The 21,231-nt window shown below is 44.6% G+C and overlaps 1 protein-coding gene across 2 annotated transcripts in view; it reads right to left on the bottom strand.

Moving 5' to 3' along the window:
- Nucleotides 1-21,231, bottom strand: part of SLC9A7 (solute carrier family 9 member A7) — a 145,159-nt gene that overhangs the window by 75,437 nt on the left and 48,491 nt on the right. For both annotated transcript variants that reach the window (XM_082718196.1, XM_082718197.1), the window contains exon 2: nucleotides 152-351. In XM_082718196.1, the coding sequence (XP_082574322.1) occupies nucleotides 152-351 (200 nt within the window). The remainder of the gene's footprint in view (nucleotides 1-151; nucleotides 352-21,231) is intronic.

Genomic DNA, 21,231 nt, shown 5'->3' with positions numbered 1-21,231 from the left:
ATAGCCCCAAAACTTCCTAGCAAAACTGGGAGCGGGGAACATTTACCCATGCTCCAGGAGTTTGAAAGGATTTCTCTCCATGAGGCCAACATGGAATCAGAAAGTAAAAAACCATGTCAGGACCCCAGTGGCTGAGTGCACCCCAGCTCACCTTCCTCAGCATGTCATTTTGCTCCACACTGTTGATCTTGCCAGGGCTGATTTCTCCTTTCAGGGTGTATTCGAAGAACTTCCCGCTGACATTCACTAATAAGGTGCTGAAGGCCCTGTCTTCCTGAGTACAGCTGAGTGACTTGTCATGACCGCTGGTGGCAGGGGTGCCGTACCTCAAGATCACCCCAACGATGAGCCCTGAAACAGTGCAGGGGAAAAAAAAAAACCCACCGTCAGGCCTACGGAAGGACAGAAAGAGAACATAATGACATGGTCGATTTGCAACAAGTAAGAAACGCAAAGGTCATCTTAGAGCCCAGGCATGAAGTGTGTATTTTAGAAGCAGATACACACTCCCTCCAAAGGGTTAACATCGTCCCGCATGAGTCCCTCCTGCACCAGGAGGATGAGGCTGGACAGCACCTTTCCTGGTTATTATGGCACTGAGTATTTTCTCCAAGAGATCGTGTCTCTCGTTTCTTGGGCTTCTGGTGGAGGAAGATGGAATGATAAGAAGCAAAGCCTTTCTTGCCAAGGACAGCACAAAGCAGAACTGCCAAGCTTTGATCTGTACCAGCAAGAGCCCTCAGGCCAGGCCTGTGGCCATCTGCCAGCAAGGACCAGGCCACAAGAATTTCTCGCTCCTAAAAATGCAACTTGCTTTTTGCCACACACCAGAGGAAGGGGTGGGGGGCATGGAGACAGAAAGAAAAGAAATGCTTTTGTTTAGGTCATTTCAACTGCTGGGTGTCATGAAGGAAGTAATTCTGTCTCTCGGGGAGCTCCACACTCCAGTGCAAATTATTATGATCCTGATCTGAGGACTGTAGAGCTGTCTTCTTGGAGCTGTGGGCTAGGATACAGCTAAAATAATGAGCTACAAGTCTTGAGGTCTCATTCCATTCATAGGTGGGGTTTCCCATTAGGGGGGAACAAACCCCAGCAAACCTGTGGATAAGCATGGGATTCCACAGCAAAGGAGTGTGGCTCCCTTGGTCCTGAACAGGGGTCCCACATGCTCCAGTAAAAGTGAGTTATATGTGAAGAAAACATAAATTGCCATGAGACACTTTCTATGGTTCTCTTAGGAAGAAGATTTCTGACTTCTATCTTCTGTTGTTTGCTAGCGGTATTAAAAGACAGAATGGTAAACATGCTCCCCATCTCGTTTTGCCACTAATGGAGGAAGTTCCATGGGAAAAAGAAAGTTCTATATTTACTATATTCTGTGCATAATGTTCTATAATCTCTCTTATCACCAAGACATATGAGAACTCACAAGACATTGTAGAAGAACAAACAATATAGGAAATATGGAAAAACAGATTTTTTTAAAAGGTTTATTTATTTATTTGAGATAGAGTGAGAGCACAAGCTTGGGGGGTGGGCAGAGGGAGAGGGAAAAGCAGGCTCTTGGCTGAGCGGGGAGACTGATGTGGGGCTCGATCTCAGGATGCTGGGATCATGACCCGAGGAGCCGAAAGCAGATGCTTAACAGACTGAGTCACCCAGGCGCCCTTAGAAAAATACGGTTCTTTAATCCAAACTCTTTGTCAGTACTGCATTATTATTATTATTATTTAAGATTTTATTTATTTATTTGACAGAGAGAGAGAGATCACAAGTAGGCAGAGAGGCAGGTGGGGGGTGGGGGGGTGGAGGCTCCCCCTTGAGCAGAGAGCCCGATGTGCGGCTCGATCCCAGGACCCTGAGATCATGACCTGGGCCGAAGGCAGAGGCTTAATCTACTGAGCCACCCAGGTGCCCCTATCATCATCATTATTATTAAAGATCTGTATTAATACTTGCAGCTTGTTGACCTTCATGAAAATATCAAATTATAAAAGTTTATTACAAAACAAGGTTCTCAACAGTCTCAACCAGATATAAAACAGTTTCAAAACCTTTAAAGGTGTAGGAGAAAAAGCCAGCCTTTAAAGAAAAACATGTTGGTCAATAACACACACACACACAAAAAAAAGATGTTGTCTTCAGGGAACAAATAACAAAAACCCCATAATGAAGATCGTTCTGGTCATCAGGTCAAAGGGCAAGCACCTGAGGCCTTCAGCACCAATCTTTGGTTCAGGTCTTCCTGCTGCCATTTCATATTCATTTCTTCTTTCTTGTTGGGTTACTAACCGGGATAACATGGGAGATGGCAAGCCAGCACTTAAGTCTCCCCTGCTCAGCCTCTGAATGGACTTCCCAGCTGCGGTCTCTTGGCCAGCTTGGGCGGCAGGGTTTCCTGGGTGTCTGTGCTGCTAACTGGAGTTGGGGAGGTCCCTACACTGAGGTGGCTGCTGGCCTTGGGTCCCTTCTTGATGTTTCCTGCTCCCCTTCATGGCTGTCCTAGAGAATCGCAGTCTCTAACCCTGAGGGATCCTGTGTGTCCCCGTCTACCCTCTTCTCCTGTACCCTGGTTCTCAACGCCCTTCTTGCTTCTCCCTACACAGGAGGCCTGGAAGACCCTGGTAAACACTCAGAAGGTTTCTGTATGGTGTAAGGTGTGCACAGCTGGGCCTGGTGTCCTCTTCCTTTCCCCCCATTCTCTACATTTGCTGCCTCCACACCCTTTTCTCCGTCAAGAACATCGAACCCCATGGTTTCTTCACCCTCTGCTCTGGGAAGGTGCTTCCTGGGGCTTCTTTATCTTTATGACAGTCTCATGTACAAGTATGGCTTCATGTATCTCTTCATGTATCGCTTCATGTCATTCCTGCGGATGAAACCAGACCTGTTTCTGATACTGAACCATTTTACCATTCTTGACACTTTTGTCACGATGACCTTTTTGTCCCTGCCGGTGGGCCCTCACTCCCTCCATCCTGCCCACAGAGCCACGCTGGGTGGTGGCACAGCTGCTCAGGGTCACAACACTGGGACTGGTGCCCGGGGCCAGCTGTGGCAGCCGCGGCTCCTCACTGGGGATGACGGTGATGAGGTCGCCATAGTGGGGCTCTGCTCAAGGTTCTCTGGGTTGCTCTCCACGCCACATGGAGCTCCTATCTGTTTTTGTTGTTGTTTCTTCACTCCCTGGTCAGGCAGTGATTTTCTGAGCAAGCTTTACAGGACAAGAGACGATTCCATGGCCCTTCGACACTCATCATAACACAGAGTCTGAAGGCTACCTGTTACACCATTTAACTGCAGTGTCTTCATCAGGAAACCAAAGCAAATCATTTACAGCAGCAGACTGTGCTCCTCCCAGATCAATGGCTGTTTCCCGTAACTCACTGTTTCTTCATGGGTTACCTCATTATTGATGCAGGGAACTAGAAGGTAAGCCATGCTAGCCCAGGGCCTTCAAGATGGCTGCTACTCTAATGAAAGAGGAGGCGTGATACTGTCATTTACAATAGGAAATGTATACTTGGCCTCTGTCCCAATTTCCTGATACACAGCTTCTACAGCCCTCAGAATCCTCTGGGAGAGATAAGTGTCTTTTTGTATGCTAATAAGATGACTGGTGGCTGGGGGCTCCTGGACTGTCCTTAGGATGGGAGTCGGTTGCCAAAGTAACAACCTTATGATTACAGGGTTGAAAAACTAAAGCCCAAACCAAAACTCCAGGGAGGGGAGGGGGCAAGCCGTACAGTTAATCACATGGCCAGTGATTTAATTCACCATGCCGAAGTAACGGGAGGCTCAGAGAGCTTCTGGCGTGGTGAAGGTGTGGAGGCGCGGGGAGAGTGGTGCACCCACACGGCCGGAAGCTCCGCACTCCCTCCTTCATGCCTTGCCCTAGGCCCTAGTCATCTCTTCCATCTGGCTGTTCCTGAGTTATATCCGTTTATAATAAGCCTGCAGTAAAATAAGTAAACTATTTTCCTGAGTTCTTTGAACCATTCTACAAATGACTGAACCTGAGGAGGGTGTCATGGAAACCCCTGATGTGTAGCTGGTCAGCCAGAAGCACAGGTGACCACCTGGGACTTGTGATTGACATCTGAAGTGGGGGGGGGGCTCTTGTGGGACTGAGCCCTTACCCTGTGGGAGTGGATGCCGTCTCCAGGTAGTGTGAGAATTGAGTTGAATCATAGGCCGCTCAGTGACTACCCACGTGAGAGTTGGAGAACTGCTTGGTGTGGGAAAATCCCCACACATCTGGTTACAGAAGTGTTGGGTGTGAGTACTGTGTAAAGGGGAAACAGGAGGTTTTTTTCTCCTTATAGGAGTTTTATATTTGCAGACACATTCCTCAATTACAGGAAATGCCCTCACAGTCTCTCCCAGTAACCACCACTATCATACTAGGACTGCTATTAACAGACGAATACTGTTTGTATAGACAGATAAAACGTTTCCCTCTCTACCTGGGCCCAATGCGCCCGTTTTAAAGATGGGAGACAGTGAAGACAGCAAGGACAACACCATCCTGATAGTTTTGACCAAAATGGTACCAAGCAACAGGATACACTGCTAACTCAAGGTAGACTTTGAGTTACTTCTCAAGCATCTTAGACTCATATTTATTATCACTGTAGTTCATGGCACAAAGGAACAGAGTCATCGCTATGATATTAAGTTCATGTTTACTGTCTTTCACTTCAAAAAAAAAAAAAGATATTAGGGGGTGCCTGGGTGGCTCAGTGGGTTAAGCCTCTGCCTTCAGCTCAGGTCATGATCTCAGGATCCTGGGATCGAGTGCCGCATCGGGCTCTCTGCTCAGCGGGGAGCCTGCTTCCCCCTCTCTCTCTGCCCGCCTCTCTGCCTATGTGTGATCTCTTTCTCTGTCAAATAAATAAATAAAATCTTTAAAAAATAAAAAAAAGGAAGACTAACCCCCACCCCCAACATACAGCAGATATACGTGCCCATCCAAAAACTGGTGGTATGAGGAAGGAATTTAATTTTGGACAAAGTGTGGTTCAAAAACCCCCTGTGGCCATTAAAGAAACTAGGCCCCAGGAGTCAGGTGCCAGTTCCTGCTTTTGTGACTGAAGCTGTTGGGAGGATAGTTGAACAAGTCGACGCTCAGCTAGCTGTAATTCTAGACTGCCATCCACCTGCTGTAATATTTAGATGTCTCTATTAATAAGCCTTTGTTAAGGAGTTGGGGAACAGGTACATGGACGCACTGTTCTCTAAGGAGGTCTCACTTCCACTGTATGAGCAGTTGGGAGTAGATGATCACCAGTTCGGTCTGGCTACCACTGTGGGCTTGTTTAGAGCACACGGGGGTTGTTCTGAGCTCAAAAGCATCATCTGAAATTCTGAGAAAAGAAAGCACTTTGTTCCACACCCAGTTACACAGTGTATGAAGAAAGTAAATATAATTTTGAAACATTTCCATTTGTAATCACTTCCTCCTTCCTACTCTCGGCCCCAGGCAACTACTGATCTACTTCCTGCCTGAATAGATTTGCCTTTTCTGGACATTCCCTCTAAATAGAATCATAACGTATGTAGTCTTTTGTGTCTGGCTTTTTCATTAAGTGTAATGTTTACAAGGTTCATCTGTGTGGAAAGTAGCAGTACTTCACTACTTTTGACTCCTGAATAGTATTCTACCATATGAATAGACCGTATTTTGCTTATCCATTCACCAAATAAGCATTTGGGTTGTTTCCACTTTTTTGCTATTATGAATAATGCTGCTCTGGATAGTTGCATACAAGTTTCCATGGAGATACGTTTTCATTTCTCTAGGATAGATATGCAGGAGTGGAACTTCCGGGTCATATGGTAAATCTGTGTTTATTATTATTTTTTATGTTTATTATTTTTAAAAACTGCCAAATTTTATTCCCACTTGGGAAACTGTGTACCTTGAGATTCACCCAAGTAGTGAATTAACACTCCTTCTGACTGTTGACTCGGACTCCACTGTATGAATATACAAGAGTTTCTTCATCCATTCCCCTGCTCAGGGATAGCTGGCTTGTTTCCAGCTTTTGGCAAGCACAAGTTAAGCTGCTTTGAACATCCATGAACAAGGTTTTACGTGAATGGACTTTCATTTCTTTAGAGTAAATACCCAGAGTGGGGATGTTCAGTCACAGGGCAAGTGTGTGTTTATTGGAATCCGCCAAACCATTTCTCAGAGTAACTATGCCATTTTGTGCCAACCCCTTCCCCTCAAGCAGTGAGTGAGAGTTCCAGTTGCTCCACAGCTGATAACTCTTGCTAATATACCAGAAAATCTGTGACTCACCAAATAGCCAGCTTGGCAGTAATGCTACCCCGATAGAGGACGACTGATGAAAGAAAGAAACGAGTCCATAGCTCATTAAGACACAAGTTCTGTCTTGTCCTGACCAGTGTATGAGACACTAAAATAGTGCAAATCAAGCCCATCAGTCAAGAGTTTGACCTCCAATCCAATGCCCCTCTTCTCCAGAAGGTGACATTCCAGAGAGATTTGACTGAGGCCAAGATGGAACACATTTTTATGATTCAAGATGACCATCAATTATAAGTAGTTTCCCAAATATGGAATGTCACAGTTAGGAATTAAAAAAAAATGATCTTAGGTCTTAGATATCTGCTTAATAAAACCAGATATGGGAAAAATCATTGTATTGTCCCATGAAGCTCCTGGGTAAGCCACCCCAAAACCTTTCCATCCTTGCTGTGCCATACAGCACTTCTCCACACGTGACCATATACCATATACCCTTCTGACAATCTTTATAAAATGAAGATCCTCATTCTAGTGTAGAATGAAAGAGTAGAAGAGCCTTTCAGTGAAATCTAGGACCAGGGAGGGAGACTTAGGCTCCATGACTGAACTTTCAACTAGAGGAGTCCAACATGGTACCCAAGTGTAGGATGATTACACTTGCCATATTCTAGGTGGGGCCTATGCTGGCTCAACATTTCCAGGGCTGGAGGGATTCTTTCTGCCTGATCTAGGGTTACACTCTCAGTAATCCCATAATTACCACACCCCTAAACCACACTCTCCAACCTCTGCCACTAATCAATGAGACATTTTGACCTGGTTCCTTTGTCTCCCAATTGGTTCAAAATTTTGGTAGGGAATAGAGTATCACCAATTAAACCCCTCGAACAACAATGGTATAGATGACCACCCATATTCTTGTTTTTTTTTAAAGATTTTATTTATTTATTTGACAGAGAGAGAGATCACAAATAGGCAGAGAGACAGAGAGAGAGATGAGGAGAAGCAGGCTCCCTGCTGAGCAGAGAGCCCAATGTGGGACTCGATCCCAGGCCCCTGGGATCATGATCTGAGCCGAAGGCAGAGGCTTAACCCACTGAGCCACCCAGGCGCCCCACCACCCATATTCTTAAACACATTTTCTTAAAAATGCTTTTAAAATGAAATTCATAGATATGTCTGAGTGGAAGATATTGGGAAGCCAGCAAATTCATGGATTAGGTCTAAGGACCTTTCAAATTATAGTACTGTTTTTCTGTTTTAGGTCAGGTAAATGATGTATTTGTTTCTGCCTCATACTCTGCCATTTTCCAAAATCAAGGACAGTACCTCTGGCTAAGTCATCACTCAACATATTTTAACAGCTGTTTTGTGTATTTCCCCTTCAATTAAACACATTAATCAAATTCAAGTCAACTGCCAAAGGCCTACAAAGGTTACTATAGTGGACTGTCACCCGTTTTCCTGACCTGTTTGCTGCTCTTTAAAGCTAAGCCAACTTTCAGATGAACACCAGCTACTCTTTGACATAAATTCATCAATCTTTCCTCTGAGCTTCTGCCTGCAATTCTCTCTGCATGCTGTCTTTCCTAATCATCCTCACAAGGTTAAGCCCTACTTAACCTTCAAGTCACAATATAGTTGTCACTTCTTTTAGGCAGGGAAGCCCTTCCTGATACCTCAGGACTGGACTGGATTCTCCACAATCAGGGATGCCCTCATAGAATTCCACATGAAAGATGCTCCCTGGAATTGTTCAGTGCACAACCTACACAACTGTATGTGACTGCCCTGATCACCAGGCATTTCCAGAACATAGTCTCTCATAGTGACCATTTTGTCAGAGCAATGACTGCACTGCACTGTGAAGTTGTTTTAACTATCCCCGCCATATACCCAGCGCTAATTCTCACAAGGGCAAGGCTCAGTGAGCACTCATTAGCCATTCCTGCATCTGACCCACGACAGCCACACAATAAATGACAGTAGACTAGGGGGACATTAGACAGTAGTCACCTGTTAAAAAGAATTACCTTATGTGAATTATAGGAAAAGATACTTAGTTCTGAACTTCAAGAAAGCAACTACTTATTTTCAATCTCTTACCTGCCATAAAATCCAAGGGTACTCACATTTATTAGCCTTTAGAATTTGGCACAAATTAATGAATACAATTCAAGTACTCTCACAGGTTAAAAAAAACCCTTCCAATGGCTTTTATGAGGCGTATTATAGAATCTATGTACCTAGAGGCTCTGAAAGTTAAGGAATATTGCAAATAAACGAACGCACTAAGCACAGTTATCTTTGAGAGCCATGAAACTGGAGTACACAACAGCAACTACATTTGCTGCTCTAGTGACTGCAGTAACTGAGGGATGGCTGAGCCTTAAACTGAAATAAATGCAAATATACAGACACACGCAAGTGAGAAGGTGGGGTTTTGATAAATGAACAGAACCATACTCACCAAAGTTTTAACTGATGAAGGTATATTTTTGCAAATTAAAGAAAACAAAACCTATTTAAGAATTCACCTGAATTCAAAGACTATTAACCAAAATAAATTATCTCCTATGGGCTGAACTGTGTTCTCTCAAACTTCCTATGTTGAAGCCCTAACCAACCCCCGTCACCCCAACCACGGGACTGAAATTTGGAGGAAAGGCTGTTGAGGAGGAAATAGAGGTTAAGTGAGGTCATTAAGGGGGACCATCATCTGATAGTTTTGGTGGCCTTATAAGAAGAGGAAGAGACACCTGCTCCATCTTCCCATGCATACATGCACAGAGGAAAGGCCACATGAGGACACAGCGAGAAGGTGGCTGTCTGTGAGCCAGGAAGAGAGGCCTCACCAGAACTCAGCTATGCTGGTACCCTGATCTCAGACTTACAGCCTTCAGAACTATGAGAAATAAATTTCTCTTAAGCTTCCCAGTCTATGGTATTTTGTTAATAGCAGCCCCGAGCTGACTAATATACTGCCTTTCTGAGAAATCACAGGGGGCTTCTCTAGACTACCAATAATAGCCTTGCAGCTAACTCCCACCTGACCTCACAACTAGGAAGCCTTTCTTTTACAGATGAGAAGTTAAGGTCCCACTGCTCTAACATAGGGTCCTTAACCACCACTCCACAGATGGTTTCTGTCTTCTCTTTTCCTATACCACCATCATGATGACTCCTCTTAATCTTCCAAAGGAGACTTTCACCATATTGCCCTCCCGGCATGAACTCAGACTTCTGTAGAAAGTATTTTTGGGGCATATGGGTGGCTCAGATGGTTGAGTGTCTCCCTTCGGCTCAGGTCATGATCTCCAGGTTCTGGGATCAAGCCCCAAGTCAGGCTGTCGGTTCAGCGGGGAGTCTGCTTCTCCCTCTCCCTCTCCCCACTACTTGTGCTCTCTCTCTCCTCTCTCAAGTGAATAAACAAAATCTTTTTTAAAAAAGTATTTTCCTAGGGCACTAGCCAAGAAACTACCATACCTCTGTTCTCTCTGATCAGAACTGATGGAGCCAGACAAAAGATTAATTTTCATTAATGCTTTTAAAACAGTACCTACTCAGGAAAATGCTGAAATGTATTGTGTTTAGAAATTCAATCAGAGGCACACAATACATATTTTTTTTAACTCAAATGATTGATACAACAATTCAAAAAAAAGAAGGACAAAGATTTAAAGTTAAATTGATGATGACCTATATCAGTAAGTGAACCAGAGTAAGACTACAAAAAACTTTATTATGAAATATATCAGACACTCAAAAATACAAGTATAGTACCTATAAGGGATAAAGAGTAAATATAATTGGGAAAGAATACACATGGGGGGTTCAAAGGAACTGGTAATTTTTGTTTCTTAAGCTGGACAGTAAATAAAGTGTTTATTCCACTTTTTCAGTTTTATACATTATTTTGTGTATTTAATATACTTCACAAGATTTTATCAGGCTAAGAGTGGTCTACCAGACCTCTAGGGGGCTATCACTGAGTTTAATCAACAGCGCCTTACCAAGAGAGCTAAGCACCATTTATATTCTTCCCAATCCAGATCTGAACTTGCCTTCATCATCCCACCCTCTGGAAGCTACTACCCTGAACAGGGTGTTTATTATGCCCTTAGAGTGTAATTGTGGATCTATGTTGTTTCATTCTGTATGTCTTCGAATTATGTGTGATGTGGATTATTCGGTGACTTGCTTTTATCACCCCAGAATGCGCTTATGAGAGCCATCCACGTTCAAATGTGGCTCTGGTCATCATGTGTCACCGCGGTGTCACGTTTGAGCATTTGGGTGTCGTTTCCTTCCGTTTTGCTGCACCACTGTTGGGATAATTGCTTCAGATCCATCTGTCTGGTTTGCCAGTTCTCTCTTCGGCTCGTTACCCTATCCACTGAGTCGGCAATGTCAATTACTAGTTTTCGCTTCTTGAAATTCTATTTGGTTCTTTTACAAATATGCTAGACTTTTTGTTTGCTAACAGAATCTGAACTAAGAGGTGAATATGTTTAGGACCGTCAGCTCTGCACTCTGGGACTACTGCTCACTTATTCCAATCAGCTTCACGAGATGGGTAACAGCACATTGTTATAAGAGGCCTAATGCCTCTTCCAAAGGGTACTGGCTGAAGACATTGTGGTCCCTTCACATAATGGAATCTGTAGCCATTATCCTAAAAAGAAGACAGCAGTGCTATATCCAATGCTTTAAGTAAAAAAAAAAAAAAAAAAAAAAAAAAAGCAAGGTGTAGAATGAGTTGTATAGCATGCTACCTTTCACATGGGAAATGAAAAAGAAAATCTATCTCAGGTTTGTAAATGTAGCAAAATTCCCTAAAAGGATATACACATGAAGGTGTTAACACTGATATCTCTGAGGAGGGGAACTGAGTTAGCTAGGGATCAGAGGAAAGGTAGCATTTAATTTTCACTCTGGAGCTATTTGAATTTTCTACTATGTACAGTAAATATATCTCCTATTAAAAATCAAAATGAGGGGCACCTGGGTGGCTCAGTGGGTTAATCCTCTGCCTTCTGCTCAGGTCATGGTCTCAGGGACCTGGGATCGAGCCCCACATGGGGCTCTCTGCTCAGCAGGGAGCCTGCTTCCCCCTTTCTCTCTGCTTGCTTATGATTTCCCTCTCTGTGTCAAATAAGAAAAATAAAATCTTTTTAAAAAATCAAAATGATAGGGGTACCTGAGTGGCTCAGTCGTTAAGCGTCTGTCTTCAGCTCAGGTCATGATCCCAGAGTCCTGGGATCAAGCCCCACATTGGCCTTTCTGCTTAGTGGGAAGCCTGCTTCTCCTTCTCCCACTCCCACCGCTTTTATTCCCTCTATTACTGTGTCTCTGTCAATAAATAAAATCTTAAAAGAAATCAAAATGATAGCTAATACTGAAGTAAGGCAGGCCATTTCCAACCTCTCTGCTCTCGGGACATGCTGTCCATGCTACTAGGCCTGTCTCCCAGTTCCCACTGTGCCCTCCCCTGTGCACCTGGCCAGTTCCCATTCACCTGTGGAACTCATCTGGAACTGCACCAGCTTTGGCGCACAGGTAGCCACTTTCCTCCGGGCTGCTGGTGCCTACCCTAAGTGTTACTGCAAGTCTGTCCTCCCCACGAGACTGCAAGCTCCACTGAACCAAGCACGGTGTCTGGAACATGGTCATCATTCAAGACATATTTGCTGAAAGAATGAGATCATGAAAATCAAAAACGATAACCTGATGACAAATACAATGAATAGATTATACACGTACAGAAGCATCAGTTCCCCAAACTGTGAATGTTATGCCCTTTTCCCTCTGCACCTTATGTCTAAGTTTTGGCAGGCAGCAAAGCAGCATCTGCAAAGATGACTTTTGTATTTTTGTTGCAATTTCATGAGTCATGAAATTGGTGTCTGGGAAGTATCCAAAGTCAATAACAAGAGTCGACATTAATGACACATCAAGAAACACTTCACACCATATTCCCAGCAAAATCTTCTAGGTGCTTATGAGAGCAGAATAAAATGTAATTACTCCCTGGTTTAAGATCAACCCAGCTCAAGACTATACCATATTTAATGGCCTACTTGATAAAATTATTTTAAAATAAAACACACAATGGAAAAGCTATAATAGAAAATCTGGGGGTGCCTGGCTGGCTCAGTCAGAGGAGCATGCGACTCTTAACCTCAGGGTCATGACTTCAAGCCCCGGGTTGGGTGTAGAGTTTATTTAAATAAATAAATTTTTTTAAAAAAGAAAATCTGTCGTTGGCCCTTCTAAGAGTAGGTACTGAATAGGTGTATGCTGCCTTCCAGGAGGAGAGGGCTTTGGGTGAGCCCCTACCAGCACCACCCGACCCCCACCAGCCCGGCAACACGTAACTAATGATAAAGCCAGTCCAGCTGGGACAAGCAGCATAAGACAGAGGTATCAATGGGTGACATAGTGGGGAATAGGATGAATCATTCTTTTGGGTGAAAAAGTAGTTGAGGAAAACTTCACAGAAAAGGTGACTTCTCAGGCGGGCCTTCCAGGATGAGGCAAAATTTCGCAGGTGAAAGAAGAGAGAGGTATATTTTAGAGAAAGCCCTCAGCATGATGTGGGGAAGGGAACATTAACCAGAGAAGCATGGCCAAAACATAGACCACACTGAGAGAAAGAGGAAGGGCCGAGAACAAGTGTCAAGGAGTGAGGCTGGCTCAAGGAAGATGGAGAAGCTTCTCTGGAAGCTAGGCTCCCGAGTGCAGACTTTTATCCCACAGGAAGCAGAGACCAGAGACTTCAAGGGCTAAGAAGGGGTCTGCAGTAGAAGGGTGGAAAATGAAATGCAGGAGAGAGGCTACAAATACGAGAATGTTCTCAAGCTTTCCTAAAAGTGTCATGCCTCTCGGGGGAGAAAAAACATAAAAATCATTCCTCCGACTAAGAGAAACCCTACATTATCTCATATTCCTCCACCTCTTTGTTTTGTTCAAGTGCTAGTTATTGTTTGGGTTCACACAAATAGGACCAAGAATGCTCTGGGAAGTTACCCATCCAAAACTACAGATTAAGACAGATTAATGAGACATGGAGACATAATAACCAAATACAGTTGTAGGGACTTTAGTTGCATCTTAAATCAAACCAAAAACAAATAAACTGGGGACATGTGAACTCACTGGACAGATATGAAATTACTATCATTTTTGAGGGATAATAAAGTATTGTGGTTATTTTTTTAATTTAATTTTTCAGTGATCCATAATTCATTGTTTATGCACCACACCCAGTGCTCCATGCAATACGTGCCCTCCATAATACCCACCACCAGGCTCACCCAGCCCCTCTACCCACTCCCCCCCAAAACCCTCAGTTTGTTTTTCAGAGTCCACAGTCTCTCGTGGTTCATCTCCCCCTCCAATTTCCCCCAACTCCCTTCTCCTCTCCTTCTCCCAATGTCCTCCATGTTATTCCATTTCAAAGAGCTGGAACAAACAATCCTAAAATTTGTATGGAACCAGAAGAGACCCCGAATTGCTAAGGAAATACTGTAAAAGAAAAATAAAACTAGGGGCATCACGTTGCCTGATTTCAAGCTTTACAACAAAGCTGTGATCACCAAGACAGCATGGTGTTGAAACAAAAACAGACACATAGACCAGTGAAACAGAGTAGAGAGCCCAGATATGGACCCTCAACTCTACGGTCAAAAAATCTTCAACAAAGCAGGAAAAAATATACAGTGGAAAAAAGACAGTCTCTTCAATAAATGGTGCTGGGAAAATTGGACAGCTATCTGTAGAAGAATGAAACTCGACCATTCTCTTACACTATACTCAAAGATAAACTTGAAATGGATAAAAGACCTCAGTGTGAGGCAGGAATCCATCAGAATCCTAGAGAACATAGGCAGTAACCTCTTCGATATCAGCCACAGCAACTTCTTTCAAGACATGTCTCCAAAGGCAAAGGAAACAAAAGCAAAAATGAACTTTTGGGATTTCATCAAGATCAAAAGCTTCTGCACAGCAAAGGAAACACTCAACAAAACAAAGAGGCAACCCACAGAATGGGAGAAGATATTCCCAAATGACACTACAGACAAAGGGCTGATATTCAAGATCTATAAAGAACTTCTCAAACTCAACACACACAGAACAGATAATCACATCAACAAAAAGACAGAAGACATGAACAGACACTTTTCCGAAGAAGACATACAACTGGCTAACAGACACATGAAACAATGTTCATCATCACTAGCCATCAGGGAGATTCGAATCAAAACCACATTGAGATACCACCTTACACCAGTTAGAACGGCCAAAATTAACAAGACAGTAAACAACGTGTGTTGGAGAGGATGTTGAGAAAGGGAACCCTCTTACACTGTTGGTGGGAATGCAAACTGATACAGCCACTTTGGAAAACAGTGTGGAGATTCCTTAAGAAATTAAAAATAGAGCTTCCCTGTGACCCTACAATTGCACTCCTGTGTATTTACCCCAAAGATACAGATGTAGTGAAAAGAAGGGCCATCTGTACCCTAATGTTCACAGCAGCAATGGCCACAGTCACCGAACTGTGGAAAGAACCAAGATGCCCTTCAACAGATGAATGGATAAAGATGATGTGGCTATATATTTTTTAAAGATTCTTTATCTTGTGGCACCTGGGTGGCTCAGTTGAGCTTCTGACTCTTGGTTTCAGCTCAGGTCATGATCTCATGAGTCATGAGATGGGGCTGCACACTGGGCTCCATGCTCAGCAGGGAGCCTGCTTGAAGAGTCTCTCCCTCTGCCCCCACCACTCTCTCTCATTCTCAAATAAATAAATCTTAGAAAAAGATTATCTTTTAGAAATAAATACGGAAATATTTACAAATAAAAGTTGGGATTTTGTGCCAGTGTTGTGGAGAGGAGTAGCTGTGGGGAGTATGGATTAATAAACAAGATTGACCAGAAGCTGCTAATTAATGAAACTGGATAAAAGGTACATGGGTTGTGGTTTACTATACTTCTGTGTGGGTTTTTTTTTTCACACCACGAAGCAATTCTCTGACACTAGCTACGTGTCCTACATTTTAGTTCAGTTCTGATACGATCTGGATATGGCGTCGGATTCCACTGGTTATGGACTCATTCCCACAAGACCACCCCCCTTCCCTCCACCACCAGCCCACTTCAGATGCCAATCACAAGCCCAGGTTGTCACTTAATGTTTCTAACCAACCAGATATAGATCAGAACTACAGAGCAGAGATCCCTATAACCCTCTCCTTGGGTTCAGTTAATTTGCTAGAGCAGTTCACAGAACTCAGAGAACTTGTTATCCACTAGATCACCAGTTTATTATAAAAAGATAGGACTCGGGAACAGTCAGATGGAAGAGATACATAGGGCAGTGTGGGTAAGGATCTAGGAACTTCCAGACTCTCTCCAAGTGAACCATTCTTCCTATATCTCCTCTTGAAGTGGGCCACTCTCCCTCCATCTCCATGTGTTCACAGCCCAGAAGCTCTCTGAGCCCCAGCCTTTTAGATTTCTATGAAGGTTTCATTACATAGGCACAGTTGATTAAATCATTGGCCTTCTGTGACTGATTCTACCTCCTGCCCCTCTTTCCCTCTCCCCTTCCCCTGAGGTCAGGGGGTGGGACCTAAGTTCCAGCCCTCTAATCACAAAGTCAGTTCCCTGACAACCAGCCTTCAAGCCCAGGTGCTCTCCTAAAGTCCCCCTGATTAACATAAACTGGGGTGTGGTTGGAAGGGATTTGTTAGGGAAGGTCCAAACAGTGTTACAGCTCCTTCCACTTAGGAAATTCCAAGGCTTTCAGGGGCTCTGTGCCAGAAATGAACAGCAAATATGTATTTATTACAAATCACAATACCATAATAGTATTGTCCCAACTTCCATGTATTTGACATTTTCCATAATTAACAATTTTTCGGTATAAGACTTTATCCAACATGAAGATTTAGAGTTCCGGCAACTGTAGGTCCAGCGCGATCTTCCCATCCTCACTCCAGAAACTTAGCTCCAAATGTTCCCAACACCCCTCACTCCACTGGTGCAACATGTAATTGTCAGTCCTCCCTGTGAGCACCGTTCCTCTCCCCATCCCTGTCTCCGGGAAAGCTGTCTCCCTGTGAGTCAGCCCCACGTCAGTCGCCCACAGGCAGACACCAAGGTCTGCACAGTGGCAAACATTCTTCTCACATGAGTTGTTTTTCTCTTTTTTAGAGAGCCTCCTAGGCCTCCTCCGTGGCCACCTCACGCTCCTCGGTGAGCCACCACAAAACCACTGGGAGGCCAGTAACTCTAAAATAAACCTCTCTGCCCAGCTTAACTGTCTTCCAGTGGCTCCTCGCCATCTAGGCAACAAAAGCCTCTACTCCATGGCAAGTCACAATCTGTTGATCTCTTTGTGCCCCTTCTAAAAGGTCCTGAGGTTTTCCTGATACCATCTTAGTGCTTTCAGTTCTCACAAAGGACATAAACCTCATTTTGGAGCTGATGATCTGACTGGCAAGGGGCACAGCCGCCCCCCAGCTCCATCACAGCAGGGGTTCTCCTGAGGCAGGGAGGCCAGGCAGCCCCTCCTAGAAAGCCAGGGTCAATATTCAGCCGGCACCCTCTCAGCTCTGCCTTCCTGCCAAGGCCTTCCTGACTGTCCCCAAAGGGGATGGGACCCGCTGCTCCAATAGTCACAGCAGCTGGCTGACTAGGTGGGCAAGATGTGGCCACAAAACAGAAGTTTTCTCTATGAGATGAAATGACTCAAGGCTCAAACTCAAGCCCAGTCAGCCTCCTTTATGTCCCAGGGACAGCTCCTGAGCAGAGGAATCCAAAAAGACTCAAACCATAAGAGGAGAATTTAAGTCACACACAAAAGACCTAATCTGTGGTAAGAATAACAAATAGGGACATGAATCACCTTTACTGAAGGCACTCGAAAGTGCTTAGCCAAATACAAGTGGGGAGTTTGGAGAATAAGCCAGCCACTGGAAAGCTGAGCCCAGCACCTTTTTCCAGCACCATCAACTTCCTTGTCTGTTTCTTCCCTTCCAAGAGCAGCTGAGTCACTCAGTCCCAAACTACAGCTTTTGCTTGAAGAGAGACAAAAAAAGTCATTCTGGCCTCGAGGCATCACCGCTGAGTAACACTGAGTACAGCTGAGCAGAACACAGATATCTAGGATGGCTGATAGTAATCGGCTTAAGGACAATACACCAGGCTGGCACCTCAGCAGGTTACACGTTCAACAAATATTTATTGAGGAGCTTACCACATGCCAGGCCCTGGGACTACAGCAATCAACATGAATGGAAAAAGTCCTGCCCTCATAGGGCTTAGATTCTAGTAGGGCCAAGAATGCTTTAAGCTTACATTGTAAAGATTGTATTTTTCTTTAAGTAATCTCTGCACCCAGCGTGGGGCTCAAACTTACAACCCTGAGATCAAGAGTCTCATGCTTCACTGACTGAGCAGGCCAGGCACCCCTGAACTTACATTCTAGTAGGGGAAAGATGTTTTCAAAGCAAGGTAAATAAATTAACTACTGAGGAAAGTAAAAGAGGGGGGGAGCACAGCTAGTGTCATGGGAGGTCCTGGGATAGAAAAGTGGTGCACTATCACAGAGCAAGAAAAGATAGGTCAAGTAAAAGAAAAGGTAACAAATGTTCAAAAATATAGCTAGCTATCTTCTCAACCTCTTGCCACTACACTCCCTGCCACTTACTTTTTTCCATTTTTTTAAAGATTTTTATTCATTTGACAGAGATCACAAGTAGGCAGAGAGGCAGGCAGAGAGTGGGAGCAAGGCAGGCTCCCGGCCAAGCAGAGAGCCTGATGCAGGGCTTGATCCCAGGTCTCTGGGATCATGACCTGAGCCAAAGGCAGAGGCTTAACCCACTGAGCCACCCAGGCACCCATCCATGTTTTTTTAAAGATTTTATTTATTTACTTTTGAGAGAGAGAGAGCAAGAGAGCGAGCGCACGAGCTTGGTGAGGGGGTCAGAGGGAAAGAAGCAGACTGTTCACTTAGCAGAGAGCCTGACACAGGGCTCTATCCTAGGACTCTGAGATCATGACCTGAGCTGAAAGCAGATGCTTAACCAACTGAGCCACCCAGGTGCCACATTTTACCCCACGTTTTTAAAAACAAAATGCCCACATCTACTTAAACCAACAAAAAATAGTGTTCAGCTCATCTTGCCAAATATATATTGAGAGTGGGCTCTATGTATAAGACTATGTAAAGTGCTAAAAGGAATACACCAGAAAGAGCACACAGTGATTCCTGTCCTGAGAGCCTATGATCCAGCTGAAGGTGAGCTGTGCAAACAAAAAAGCATCGTGTAGACAATCCATCAAACATTCCTCTAGTTACAGTACAGTAGTGGACATTCACATTCTCAGGGGAATCATTGGACTGTCAAATATTGCATGAGCAGGGAGGTTCCAAGTTGGTTGCTATTGACAGGACAGTGTAATAGAAAAGTCTGTGGCAAAATACACTATGAAGAATAAGGCAGCAGAATATAGTGAATAAAAAGATATAAATGACACAAAAGGGTAAAAACAAGTAAAAGAAAACACCAAGGCTTTGAGCTGAGGTGGCTGGTAAAGTATGGACAGCATTTACAGGAAGTGAGAACATCCAGTGGGAAAGCCAGGGCTACAAACAGAAGGTGCCTGGGGCACCTGGGTGCTGCAGTGGATTGAGCGTCTAACTCTTGGTTTCGGCTCGGGTTACGATCTCAGGGTCCCAGGATCGAGCCCCATGTCGGGGCTCTGCACCATGTCGGGCTCTGCACTCGGCATGAAGTCTGCTTGAGAGTCTCTCCCTCTGGCCCTCCCCCCGCTCTTGTGCATGCATGCATTGTCTCTCTTTCAAATAAATAAGTAAATAAAAACCTTAAACAAAAAACCCAGAAGGTGCTAACTCTGCCATCACATACACTGATCAGAGTATGGCACATTCGAGGGGAAATGGCCCAAATCATGAGAACATTTGCCTCCAAGGAAGAAAATTGGATAAATTTCTATCCAAGGACAGAGGCTTCTTTTCAACTGTCTCTTTGGAACTTTTGCATTTTGTACTACGATACCTATTATCTTATCAAAAATTCATTTAAATAAGTTATGAGTTTCAGGACTGTGTTACAGAAATTCTAGTCAAGACTAAATACAAACACCTGCAAGCCAGTTATGTAAAGAAGGTATCTGAAGTCACGGACGGGAGGGCAAAAGAAACTTACCAGATCAAGGGACTGGATTTTGGGTAACTCTATGCTTAAGGCAAACAGAATGAAAGCTGGAACAGCTGAGTCGACAGAAGACCCTCCTATGTGCCAGGAAGAAACGCATCCAAAAATACCACCAAAAGCATCACAGAATGCACCTGCAATGAGGGTGGGGGCAGAAGTGAGGGTCCCCAAGACTTTAAGGTAAGAGAATGAAAGTTTTCCTCAGATAGCCAGTGAAAGTGCCAGATGGCAGATGGGACAGGTAAATTAGGGGAATAAGCCAGGAGATGAGCAGTTCGTGAGCCTCGAAAGGCCTGGGAATCCCCAAACTGCAAAGTGGCCGAGTTGGAATGCACCTTCGATTCATCTGGGGAGAACCCAGTGCACTGTGTGGTATCCACTTTGGAAAAATACTGTGAAAAGAAGAAAAGCAGATCTCCAAAGGTCAGATGGTAAGATGACCCATATGACCACTGGCTGACAGCTGTGAGGGGGGAAGGGACAAGGCTGTCCCCACGAAGGAGATGGAACCATTGGCCTTTTCCAGTCTAGATACAGGCACATCACAGCCAATTGCTTCTGTCCTTACTCTGTCCTCTGAGTCACCTTCTGACAGCTTGAGGTCTACATAGAGTCGTCTGCTGCTTGTCTACACAGAGAAAACAGTCTACTTTGTCTAAACGCTGCACTCTGGTTAGGTTCAGATTCTCTGGGCCTGATGAACTTGAGCTTGGCCCTGAGAGACAGAGTCACCCAGGCTGTTGACAATGTTGGCTTCTCTTGTGTGGGCCAAAGTACATGCTACCTGTGTGGGCTCTTATAGCCTGCCAGCCTTCTGGCAACATCTGTGCCACAGGCCTTAACAGAAAACTGCAAAAGCAACTATTTTCCCAATTCCATCTCGCAGCTCACTCTTGCGATAACAACCATGGCTGTGTCCTCGGTGTCTGTTTGATGGGGGAACCAGATAATACCAATATGTCCTCCAAATGCAGTCACTTACTTCAGACAGGAGCCAAAGTCACTGTTAAAAGCCAGCAAGAAATAGCTTTGGCGTGAGAACTCACAAAAATCTCACACATGCGGACATCTTCATTGATTGACTGTCCTACTTGGACACAAATGACAGGGCAGGACACAGCGGAGAGAGAGGGAAAGCCGGCTGTAGTCTTGCTCTCCCTCATTCCATCCCCTCCCTCTGCCTCTGTGGCACCCACCACTCATGTCAGCCTCTGGCCAGGCCAAGCCTTGCTAAAATATACATATCCACAAATACAGAATAGTCTTTTGCTTCTTTTAACTTCCAGAAATAGCATCACGGGGCATGAGGAAACAGGTTCAGCTGCTGGGACCCAGACCAGAATACCAGTGGCTTACCTGAGACAGGAGCCCATTTTTTTCTTTCATGTACAAGTCAGAGCAGAAGGGTTCCCGGGATGACACGGCAGCACCCCTGTCCTCCCGCTCAACCGCCCCCAGGCGTGGCTCTCCCCATCAGACCCACATTGCAGGGAAAGCGAACTGAGAAGGTGACAAGGAAAGGCTCTCCCCTTCCCTTTACTGGGAGCGCCTCTACACTATGCACACGACCCCCACTCACACCCCAGCCTGGTCAGTACCTGGTCACACGGTTGCATCCAATGGCAAGAGAGGCGAGAGAAGAAAAGTCTTCTTTCTGGGAAGACATTCCTCCTTCTAAAAGCCCATTCCCATAGAAGAAAT

The sequence above is a fragment of the Mustela nivalis genome (genome assembly GCF_964662115.1).
Source record: "Mustela nivalis genome assembly, chromosome: X".
Classification (NCBI taxonomy): Eukaryota; Metazoa; Chordata; class Mammalia; order Carnivora; family Mustelidae; genus Mustela; species Mustela nivalis.
This window is presented reverse-complemented; position numbering and strand designations above follow the sequence as displayed.